Source organism: Mastacembelus armatus, chromosome 10 (assembly GCF_900324485.2).
Source record: "Mastacembelus armatus chromosome 10, fMasArm1.2, whole genome shotgun sequence".
Lineage (NCBI taxonomy): Eukaryota > Metazoa > Chordata > Actinopteri > Synbranchiformes > Mastacembelidae > Mastacembelus > Mastacembelus armatus.
Window position 1 is genome coordinate 16,931,221 of NC_046642.1, and position 12,953 is coordinate 16,944,173.

Here is a 12,953-nt window from a genome sequence, read left to right on the forward strand (position 1 = left end):
AATGCTGTCAGTGTTTTTTGTCCAGACCAGTGTTGCTACAGTAGAGCTGCAGTACAAAACACAAATTTGAGGTAAATTATTGGTAAAATATAAGAGCTAACATTTTTGTCTTATACCTATAGAAGTAAACTTTCATAAACTACAAAGGGAATGAGTGTTATGTAACTAGGTAGCTAATAATATATAGAGAAGTTCATTTGCAGTATACTTCAAAGTATATTTTCAAAAACCAGACATGGGATGAAAGCATATCCCCAAAGTCTGCAAGTTTAGTACACAATACAGTTGCAATACAAACTATTTGTGTACTCAAAGCTCTTACACCTAAAGTATAGATAAAAGTAGACTTTTATAAACTAAAACTGGGCCAGTATGGTCTCAAAAAGTGTACTACCATTTTATTTATATTAATATACCTATATAAAGCATACTTGGGAAATATATTTGAACTTTATTTAAGTTTATTTAATATAATACATTTTTTTTGGTAAAGGTTATTTAACCTCAAACACTCTCTTTTATTTCCTGTAGTTCAAGAGAAACAAGAATAAAAGGGAGTTAAGACATTTTAAATATTTTACCCAATTACTCAACTCAGCTTTAAAAGCATGTGAAGTGTCAATTAGATCACGCATACTTGGTTCCACCAGGTGCTCTTATTTCAATAAGCAGACAAGTGGCGCCATCCAGTGGTTATTTGTTATAATTACACACTGAGAGCTGGTAACAGCTGTGGTCGGTGACAGTGCAAGACAGTGAGAGTGAACTGTAGAGAGGCTGATATGAAAGTGGCATAATATGTTATGACATGACACATAGCCTTCCTTCTTCCTTGTCGTAGTGAACACAAGCTGGAAAAAAATTAGGGCAATGTCAAACTCTCATGTATGGCAAATTAAATGCACATCAGCAAACTCAACTTGAGTAAAGAACCGGTTAGAGCTTTAGAAATTAAATAAAGTACAATTCCTCAAACTTTTGGAAGACTGCCTTTCATATCTGCACACTACGTACACTGTTGGGACAACTCATAAAAACTGACATCCTGAACTCGCCCCAAGCACTGCAAACAATCCAGACCCACTGACGCAAATGTTTAGGTCTTTCAATACAGAGGATACCTAAAATTTTAAACACAGCCCATACTCGTACCTGTGTGTATACCTGAGACACCTGAGACCTGAGACTCTGTTAACCTGCTTAGAACTGTTTGTATGTTTTACCACTTGCCTTCATTCTGCATCTTTTCCTGTGTTGTGATATTGTGCATGCTTTTATACTAAGCCTACTTTGAAATAAATGAAAAATATATTGAAACACACAAGATGTACAAAATACAGACAAAAATACTTTAATGATGACAAGATACATCTGACTGTCTGAAGATATTTATAGAATCATATGCCCAATGTCTTACAAGTGAGTTACAAACTTCTAGACCATGTTCTGTATTTTCAACGGTGAAAGTAAAGTCCTTGTGCTTAACATCGGACAACACGTAATGTGGCAATGGAGAACTAACAATACAGAAAATGTAGTTAGTTTTTATTTTCCTCTGAATACATATACAGAACCCATTCAAACCACTACATTAATACAAAAAGCCATATCAAACCTAATGACAGAAAGCTGAACAGATTGTCACTTTACACACATACAGTACATTCTCAATAGGATTAGCTTATGTTTTGTGCTGGGATATCACAGGAATCCCAACTTCCACAACAGAACAAAAAAAAGAAAAGCCTGAAGGCCTCACGGCTAGTTCAAACCCTTGGAGCTTAAAATAGTCTTTAAATGACTGGGAGGACAAAACATTACGTTACTGTAAGTACACCAGGAAAACAAAGTGAAAACCCCTAAACTGAGCCACAAAGTCTGAGCATGTTTTGTTTTCTTTTTGCACTAAGTGCCCCCCCATGTGGTGTGCTCACAAACTTTAATTCCACAGCTAAAGCATGTGACTGGCCTGAAATGGTTAAAAGCCTATCTCTGTGACCTAAAGGAGGAAAAAAGGAGACTACTAGGAGAAGTAGAGATGGAGTGGATCATCACATTTTAAAAAAAAGTTGAGCATGCCTCTCTCCTTCTTGCTCCACTCCTCTCTGCTTCGCTGTGTTGCTGACTCTTGGCTGTAGCCCAGAGGAATTCTCTGGTGGCCTTGGTAAATATAACATTTGGAATAACAGCGCCAGAGCCCCTGTGTGTGGACTTAACCCAGTTCCTGGGTCCTTGCTGCGTTGCCTGCGGCTCTTATGGGGTAGAATAACAGACCTTTATGTCTCTCCTGACCTAGGTAAGAGTCCAGAGAGGAATAAGGGCTAATTTATAGGGGCCAGAGATTTGGAGGGTTTCTGTCAAGCCTCTTTCCTGCCCACTGGGACACCACAGAAGGGTAGCATGGCTAAAAAGGGGCTAAATCTGGTCATAGGGAGCACGTGGGGAACAGGACATGGTGGTATAGTTGATAATAAGAAAATCAGGCTCGCTCATATGCGATGTCCTCTGTAGTAAGGTCTGATTAGAGGACAACTGCAGCAGTCCAACACAAATTGACAGTCATCCAAAGTGCAAAATCTAAGACTTTTGTGGCTCAACATCATGTAAAATAGCTCAACATTAAATCTAACCATGACACAGTATCATCCATTCACTTAAATCACAGCTAAGCGGTCAGTGTGGACAATAACAAGTTTAGGCACCTTGATGTGTCTGATTCTTACATTTGGAAGGACTTGTGGACTGAACATCCACTGTTTGCTGCAGTTCACTGATAGCTGATAGATGGAAAACCAACTCAAAGAGAATGTATAACATTTGAAAGTTCAGTTATTGTAATGTGAACATAAACAATTCCTCCAGAAGCTGAATACACAACATTAGTCTGTAATGTCACTGAGACAGTTTTAAGCTCTCTTAAAACAATGAATGTGACACATTTTGCATCCAAATGAGACACAAGTCAGAGTTGCACTAACACTTAAAAAACAAAGAGTCCGTAAAACTGCATCTGCTGTGTTAGTCTCTCATTCATTGCTGCCCAGACAGCAGTGCTTGATGACATCAGAGATCAGTCTTAACTCTCTTACTTGTAGCTTTACAACAGACTTGCACAGAAATGTGAAATAACTTTTCATATTCATAGTATTACATTTGCATCCTTTTTAGAGTGGACTATCACTTTAAGAATGCACAAGTTTGTTGGCTTCATGGCCATCATGCACTACAATTCATATGTGCCAGAAATGGACTTGAAACCTGTACAATTTGTATTTAATCATCAAGTATCTATAATTATAATATACATTCCCACTTTAAAACAACAAATGGTGTATGTTACATATCTACAGACCGATGTGTGATGGGTGCAATACTGTGATGAGAACAACAGACAGCACACCATATATTATGTCAGTATTGCATATTGTAACTATATTTATACATGTTTATATAAATATAGATAAGTATATTTCTATGTACAATTTCATATTTTAACATTGCATAAAGAATAAAATAAATAATACAAATATAATCAAATCTTACAGTAAGTATGATTTGAGAAATGCTATATTAGAGCCAAAATAGTCCTAAGTTGAAATAATCATGATAACAATTATTATTCATTAAAAAAAAATCATGGCCTACAGTCTGGCATAACAGTACAAGCTACACCACAATTACCCTGCAAATTTACCATGTGGGACTGCTGGAATGACTTGAGAGGGTGGAATAAGGACAGGAAAGGTCGGGGCTTGTTTCCTTCCGCTCAGTCTGTCTGGGAATTTGTGTGTGTGTGTGTGTGTGTGTGTGTGTGTGTGTGTGTGTGTGTGTGTGTGTGTGTGTGTGTGTGTGTGTTACGATGTGGAGATGTGCTTAAGTCTGAAAGTGTGTTTTTTGTCTAAGGGGCCAAAGGTCAGGATAGTCTCTTGTGTTTTCACCTGCGGATGTCAGGGGCTTCGGGATTTTCCTGCTCAGCCACCACCCTGGCTTCTGGACTCTGGCGGCGCAGTCCCTGACTACGATTGCGTGGGTGAGGGTTGAAGCCGGCCTTACCAGCTTTGTCCTTGTCGCCTTGTCGTGGTGGACGAGGGTGCTCGGGCGAGGGGTGGGAAGGCGAGGGGTGGCGGTGGTGTTCGCCGGCAGACCCAGCAGGTGATGGCGCGAGGGAGGAGCAGAGACTCAGGCTATCGCACAGAGCCCCCCAGTTCTGCTCGCATTGTAGTCGTACACTCCGTGTCAACGCCTCCTTCACCTCCTCTCCGCAGCTCAGGAGGATATTCACCAACTCCACATATGGACTGGGCAGAGAGAGGCAGATTACTCACATGAAGCCTGTGATTTAATGGTTGGAAGCACAACACATCAAGGTCCAGTAAATGACAAAAATAAATGTGAACGTAGAATTACTATACATGGAAGAACAGAAGAAACTAGCAGAAGAGTCCTGGGAAAGTAAACAGTCACAGATAAAAGAGTAGGAACAGGCCTAGAGACAAAATATTCAAACATGCTGTCCAGACCAGCGACTCACCCTTTAGGGAAGAGATCTTGGAAATGGATCATCTCCACCATGACAGCCACGTTCTCCTTAGCAGCAGAGCACAAATTGTGTTTGATGTAACACTCTCTCTGGAGTTGGAACACCATCTCCTTAATAGACACACACTTCCTACTGATACAGCTGAACTTGTGCCGTAGCCCGTGTGCCATACATTTCAGAGCATCCTTGATGAAAGACTTCCCCTATGTACACACAGGGGGCGCAACAGCTGAGTGAACTCACAAGGTCCCTTGATAATGTTGAGCTAAGGCATCAGCCAAAGGAAATACTTATTACTTGCATGTAATAGTTTTGGTACTTCTGGCAATGTCATGCACATAGTTTCAGCTGTGTTGAAGTGTCTGTACGCTTGTGTTAGAGCAAATATTGTGGAGAAGAAATTCTGCATGAATAGCTGTATCATGTTATGCTTTTTAGAGTTGTTTGCCAACGATGTAAGCTTTTAGCATGTGACGCTTTAGACATATTAAGACCCCAGTCAGGGCTGGCTTGGCAGGGCTTCAGCCTCCGCTATGCATGATGAGGGAGATAACTGGGCTTTTGGCCAGCTGGCTCTTGACCTTTGGTCCTAACTGTACATGCATTAGTCCACTGAGAAGGAAGTGAACTTCCCAAGGGAGGGAAAGAGATTATGTGATGAGTATAAGTTTGATTGCACTTCTTTTAAAAAAATGATATATTGTAAGGTATGTAGAAAAAAAAACCTAACACAAGTAAACAAATCTGTTCACGAACGACAAATGTGGAGCCGTGAACCAGTGAAAAGGAAAAGGAATGCTGCCTCCAGTTATACCATTCATGTAAACAGACACACTCGTTTAGTACCTGAGAGTCAAATTTGCCAGCGTTGTGCAGAAACGTCATGCAGATTTCCTGTAGCCCTCGTATCTCACAGGAGTTATTCTCAAAGCACTCAAACACACCACAGCCGACATCCCCTGCACTCACCAGGCAGTGCTGGATCTCAGCTGGAAAGAGAGAACAGGTTAAGGGAGGGACCTTATCATCTGTTCACAGCAGAGACAGCAGCAGATTGTTACAGGCGTGTTGGCAATGAAGACCATATGGCTTAAAGGCGCAATTCGATCTTTTCACTGAATGCTGCACAAATAACAAAGCTGATGTGACATGCAGCTATTTCCACAGACACAGGCGGTCGTTTGTGCGTTCATGATCTAGAGTGTGTTTCAGGTACTTTCTGCTTGAGAGAGAAAAGGGATGCAGGATAAGGGGGAAGAAGTCTAATTTCCCAGGCTGAGGGGTTCCTGCAGAGGAACACTTGGTGACAGATATTACTGTGTCATTCTGCACCACAGTCCATCTGCACTGCCTAGCATTGAGATGGGATGGTGCATTGCAGATACAGCCTTGACTACTTGTGGAGGAAAGACAGTCCTTTCTATTGTCAGTCACCTATTGTAAAAGTGCATCAACAAGTCTCTCATTATTGCATTCATGGACAGACTGAGATTGCATATTTAAATGACCATATTAAGGATGCATCATTAGCTACATAAGGGCATACAACAGCAGCAATGCAGGCATAAACTTCAGAAATATGTAAGTCCATGTCATAATACAGGCTCCTGTATACATCAAGGGTTGGATCTCAAGTGCCATTTTCCCTTATTATCAACTGGCATAAAACAGATAAATGAGAAAATGAATTACCTAGAGGAAGTGAAACTCTCTTTTGAACCAAAACTGCGGTCTGATAGCATATATGAGACATCTGACTAGGAAACATGGAAACATGTTACATAAACTGCATTATGTGACATTGCCAGCAACGGTTATTTGAAGTTATTAAGTGTAATACCGCAGGTTAGGTAGAGAGCCAACGGGGGGCATACAGTTTGGCTATTAAACCCCCCAACTGTTGACTTAAGTAAAACATAATTATACGCGTGATTTGTCTTGGAGGCGACAGCTGATGGGCGTGAGAACGTTTTTCCTTCAATCGGAAGTGCGCACCAGTTGCCTAAACAAGAGTTTGTGTTGTCCACAGCAAATAAAGGATTACATGTGATTTATTTGAAATAACACTTGTCAACAAAGAGCCTCTGTTGGGGACGGCAGGAAGTGGCAAAGGCAAGAACTGCTGCGGGGTTTGGAGACATTGAGCTGAACTTTAGTGCGCAGGAAAAGTGAGCCGCTCGCAGCAGCGCTTTTGGCATCACGGGAATGTGCTTGGATCGTACGAGCTTGGCCGCAGCGTGCATTGAATTACACAGTGGCGTTACCGGGGTCTCTGTCGTGAAACCTGCATTGGGGCTGTTTTTCAACGTGGAGACGAGATAACAATAATACTCCAAAATTTTGACACAAGTTTTTTTTGTATCGCAGTCATGCTGTTAAGACAAATCAGCCAAGGCAAACAACGAATTTCAGGAGCCAAAAGTAGTTTTATTGCTTTGCGTTAATTGGGCAAAGCACACATCCCTTTTCTATGATAATTTAAGCGCCATTTCAAATGATTTTTTCAACAAATGAACTGCAGCTTTCCTCAAGCGCTGACCAACCACCACATTAGATTACTACAATCATTACTGCTCTACTAACCTGCTTGAGCGCATCACCAAACATTCAGATGCAAAATCCAGCGCGACACATGCAAACCCTGACAAATAAAAAGCTGAACTGTTACCTATAACACCCGCACACACATACCCTACACCAGCGCGCACGCTGCCGTATACATTACCTATTACCTTGTGCCATGCTATTAATAGTTTACTAACATATTGAATTGCTGCCTGGGAGTATTTACAAGATATCGTCTTTCTGGGTAATCGAAAATGGTCTTTGGTGTGCAGCGTTGCGCCTGGATTTTAAGTTAAAAACTGCAGATTGCTCAAATCACCCGGACGTGTCCCCTGCACGGTTTAATTTTAAAGCCAAAGAAACACGTGTCCGGACAGACCCCACGTAGATTTGTGAGCATTTGCACAACTCAAGAATTCCCATATTCTTATCTCTGGGAACAATTTTTTTTTTTTACCTGTGTTCTGCAGGGAGAGGCGTCCTTTCTGGCTCACAGGCTTCTCCGGAGGACTGTCATGAATGTCAATATTATCCGATCCCACCACTTGCTCCAGCACTGACAAAACCAGCAGCGCCACGGCCAGTTTGACCAACATCGTCTCCGACAGTGCGCTTCGACTCCCAGCTAAGATCCGGCAGTGTGTGGAGTGTGTGTGCGGGTGTGCGCGCGTGTTTGTGTGCGTGCGTGTTTGTGTGTGTGAGTAGGTGTGTGTGTGTGTGTGTGTGTGAGGGTTCACCTTGTATCAGTGATCAGCGCAGCTGCGGCTTGGTGTCTTAAGGGGCAGCTATGGGACTGAATGAGCAGAAGGGATGCTGCCTATATTTCTCAGAGCCCCGGGTGTCAATTTGGATGAAGGAGTTAAGCAGGTGTTGTCGGTCGGGGCTTCACAACCAATCAGAGACGCAGATATCCACGTCCAAGGTTTTAGGGGCGTGTCCTGTGAAAGTCCCCTTTTTGCCATAAAACTGGAGCTATAAAGGAATGTTCACGAGTGAGCTGACTGTGACAGCTCTGGGATGAGCAAGCAGCTTTTAGCAAATCACATCTGCAAAAGTCAATCATATATTATCCAGTATGATCCGCAGACCTCTAATAACCCACAGAGACATTGTAATAACCTCATATGATTTGCATATGAACGGTTAAAAAAAATCAACAGAAAATCTGTTTTTGCCATAAAGCCGGAGCACTTATATTTGGGCTACAGGGCTATGTATGAGAGCAGTGGGAGGATCAAGAAATACCATGCTTGCCAAAGTACTGGAGAAACTTTAAGTATATGATGTCCAAAATAGGTTTAGCTTGTGGATCTACAACCTATAAGTCATTAATGCAAGGTAGTAATTATATTAACTACAGCCTCCTAGAGGTCTGCTACATTCACACAAAGTGGGTGAAAAGTTAGACAACAGAAACACTCTGTAAATGAACTATACTCTATAGTCTTGTCATTCATGTTCCAGTAGGCCTAATGGGTATAATGATACACAAACATCAGGATAACAAAACATTGTATAGGCTTATATAGTGTGTTTATATAGATGTTTTAGATTATGCCACAATAACTGTATACTTACTGTTGAAAGTTCCTATAGATAGAATGCCTTTTACTTAACTTTTTATGAGGAAGTGAATATGAAGGGGTCTGTCACACAATGCCCAGTTTAGTCTGTGACAATGAGGTCTGCTAACCACTACTACAGGGAGTGATCTAAGAATAGAGGACCAACATTGGCACGGCTGCACATTTGGAGACGTTAGAGGAATCTTTTTCAAGGGCAACACTTGAGGATGCCATGTGGAATAACTGCAAGCAGACTGAGCCTGCAAAGGAACATAAAGTCTCTGTCTTCAAAATGTTTCCAGTGACCTAATGGTGTTACTACCTCCAGGTAAAGGCTTCTATAGGAGCCAGTGTGAGATGCAAACCGGCACATTGCAGTGTCGCTCATCATGCCAAAAAGGCAGGAGATGGTACTGATGGCAGGAAATGACTTGGGATGTGAAGGAGGGGGGCAAAAACATTGGGGTTAGGCATTGTGCCTCTAGGGGGCCCATTAATACTAACTGTTTATTTATTTTCATTTAATTACATCACAGTAACAGAACAACCTCACTAATATATGGGCTACTTCACCAACAAACCCAACATCTAATTTGATAAACCTCCAGGCAATCATAATCATACGTTTAGATTCACAGCTACAGGCAATTTAGGTTTTCCTCTCAACCTAACCTGCATGTCTGGATTGTGGAAGCACCTGGAGAAACCCAGGGTGACATAAAGATTACATATAAACTCCCAAAACCACAGCCACGAGCTTTCTTATGACTGGTGACTTAACTGCTCAAATTCTCAAGTTTGAAACAAACTTCTGGGTGTCAGAATAATGAGCAACAGGAATGTGGTTTAGTGTCTGTGTGTGATGGGATGAAGGGTAAGGGCCCATCTAAAACCCAGACCCCGAGACAAATACATTACGCTGCTGCTCAGGCGCCCCATAAACAAACATGTGGAAATTACTGACAGCTGTGAAAGACAGGCAAAGGAATACACAGGCAAACAGGCATCTGATTATGGCCGGCTGAATTTCATAGATCTGTGACTTTGAAATCTGTTTATCATAACATTTCATTTATTTTCATAAAATCCTTTTCATGGGAAGCTCTGGCTCTGTCTGCTGGAAAAATTTAAAACAGAGGCTATATTTAGACCATCAATGAAATTAGCCTAGAGCAGGAATTGGACTCCAACTCTAACCTAACCAAAATGACGATCACTTACAGCTCTAAATATAGATAATTATTATCTTGAGACTGCAGTATCTATCGTTTTAATTGAGGTTTTTAGTCAATGGAATGAATTTTGGAAAAGTCACCACAGCTGAGAAATGAAAGTTATTTTGGCCAGGACATGGTGTAGCATAGAAAACCTCAACATTTCAACGTTCCCATTATATTCTTATAGTGGACTCGGTGGCAAACTATTTTTCTGCCATGAATTTATGATGATCTTATCCCACTTTTATTTTCTGTTCTCATTAGAATAGCCTGCTCTCCTACAAACATTACTTTTGATATGATATTAATATGGTGTAATTAGTATGGTGCTTCAACTACAGCCCTTGTTCTCTTCAGTAAAAAAAAAAAAATGTACAAATTGGTTTAAGCTTGACAAGTACAGCGAAAATTGCAGTGCAGCAGTATTTTCATAGTAGCCTGGATTTCCAACAGGCTCACACAGGAGGGTGTAGCGCAACGTGCACGTGTCTGGAGAAGCAGCTCCGTGCGTTTCCAGTTGTGCCTATACCTGCTCAATTCATGTCTCGCAAAAAACTGCCCACGCTCTGAACACACCCTTGATTTAGCCCAATCGGTGTGCTGCACAGGACCACAGGCTTGTGAGACCGTGTGCGTCACCGCTGCCTGCTGGTGCTGCATTCACGTCCCATGGGAAATACTGCCGGACGTCTTCAAACCAACACCAAAGACCTGTAATTATTTTAGTAGTGTAATTATTTAGACTTTGCTATCCCAGTTGTTATTTATTTATTTATTTATTTATTAGCATTTGAAAACATAGTTTAAATGAGAGATAAACATGAGTGTGTTCAGGCCTACAGAAAAACAAACCTTGTGATTCAAAACAAACAAATGGATCTTTACTCTGTACGAAATGACAGCCAAGGTTAACTCAAAGTTCACTTGCAAACTCTTTCTTCAACTTTCAACCACATTTCACTTTCTTACTGAGAAGGGTCAGAGACTTATCTTAGTGGGTCTATAACTTAGCTGTAAACTATTTGCATGGCAGGGAGCTGGTAAGTGTACCTTGAGTTAATTTATTATTATTATTGTTGTTGTTGTTGTCGTCAAATGACTAGTCTATATCTACAATATATAATGAACAGTCATTCTTCAAAGTTCATGTATGTCAGGGGCGAGTAATACTTGGTGTGACTCCAAACCACAAATTGTGGAACAGGTTTAATCATCAAGTGACTGATATTTATTTTTTGAAAAATCACTACTGGGAAAATGAAGTGAATTGTTTAAAGGTGAATAAAAAGTGGTACTCTTGAGGTAATGTGCGTAACTACTGTACACTACTGTACCTGAATGCAACACAAAATGCTAAACAGGCTTAACCTAATAAATAAATATCTAAATTATATATATTTAAACCATTATTCACGAGGTTTAAAATAATGTCAGAATTTAGATTTTAGGAGCAGCTTGCAATACGTAAGAAGCTACTGTATACAATATTTATCAACATTTAGTGCCATTTGTGGCTATTTGGTGCTTCCAGTCACATCGCCAGTGTCATTACCAGATGGAGTTTGATCGGTGGTCATGGAATAGCTGATGTTCAATTTTCCATCCTCCATTTTCTGTCCTTTACGTTGGCTTAAATGTCGAGTTTAATTATGTTTCATTTGTAAGTGGAAGTGAGGATGTCAGGGTGAGACTGCATTTTATTTGACGACCTGCAGCCTCCCGCAGTTGTCATTCACATCATAGCCGCATCTGTTATCATCTCTTAAATATCTGATCACAGTGCAAAGCTGTCGCTGCCTGTGATGACAAACATGCTGGCAGGACTGTCATAGTTTGGCTGGTAGAGTGTGTGTTGGATAGAGTGATACATATTATTATATTTAGCCTACATTTAATCTGTGTTGCTTCAGATGTATTAATCTGTCTACTTCATGTTTATGCTGCATGAAGCAATTGTCTCCTTTTGGTGACACTGTCCAGAAAATAGACAAGCATGCTTTGACAGCAGTAACGTTCATTCACTTTGACTGCTGTACTGTAAACATACAGAAAGCAGACGTGTTCTGAGTTGAGACCCCTGGGGCCCTGGCAAGTAATCAGCCGATGAAACCACAACAGAGAGGCCAGGCTGGGTGTGTGTGCGCCTGTGTATTTGTGTGTGAATGGGGGTCGCTTCACTGGAAAGGAGGCTTCTGTAACAGCAATTAATGTTACCAGTTTACAGACTTCTTCTTCTAGTAGCCTATTTTATGGGAAGCATGTGGGTGCAAGGCAAGGCTACAAGCACAGACTAGGGTTTCCACCTTCAATGCAAAAAAATTACACTTCAGTTTAGTCTGTGACCCCCCATCACCACCACCACCACCACCACACACACACAACCCCCTTCCCCATTAACTATACAGTAACACTAAATAACATAGAACACACACAGTGTTGGCTGGGATTGGCCCCATTCATGACAATAGCCTGTACATATGTTCACTCTGCAGGAGATATGGTCCCCAGTCAGATTTTTTCTTCAATATGTGACCAGTGTGACCAGCAACAAAATCAGTTTGACTTCTTCATATTTATCTTGGGCCACTTCATGATCCTTAATCTTATATATATTATAAAAACAGAAATGTCAGCTCAGTCTAAACAGTTATTTGACTTTTATGCCTTCTGGTGCAAAAATTGATCATCAGCTACAGTTGCAATAGATTAGTTTGATGGTATTTGTGGGGGAAAACAAACACTTGGTTTACCCAGTATTTTTCAGAAACGCATGAGCTGTGCAATCAGATATAATTTCATTGATCACAAGGGGGGAAATTCAGGTGAACTGTGAAGTTAATTGACATACTTTATTTGAACCTCTGTCCAAGTATTCCAGCATAAAAGATTCCAAAATGAATAGTTTGGGAAAAGTTTTACTTTCTTGCGTTTGATGAGGCCGCATGGTGACTGAGTGGTTAGCACTGTTGCCTCATAGCAAGAAGGTTGTGGGTTCGCAACCCAGCCTTTCTGTTTGCACATTCTCCCTGTGCTTGTGTGGGCTTTCTCCAGGTACTCTGGTTTCCT

The 12,953-nt window shown here is 41.0% G+C and overlaps 1 protein-coding gene across 1 annotated transcript; it reads right to left on the reverse strand.

The window, feature by feature from the left end:
- Nucleotides 1–1,412: 1,412 nt before the first annotated feature.
- On the reverse strand, nucleotides 1,413–7,825 carry stc2a (stanniocalcin 2a). Its single transcript, XM_026330120.1, has 4 exons — nucleotides 7,563–7,825; nucleotides 5,387–5,529; nucleotides 4,532–4,743; nucleotides 1,413–4,298 (listed from the first exon to the last, which is right to left on the reverse strand). Exons 1-4 carry the CDS (start codon nucleotides 7,699–7,701, stop codon nucleotides 3,935–3,937), a joined length of 858 nt encoding a protein of 285 aa, XP_026185905.1. The 5' UTR covers nucleotides 7,702–7,825; the 3' UTR covers nucleotides 1,413–3,934.
- Nucleotides 7,826–12,953: the final 5,128 nt, after the last annotated feature.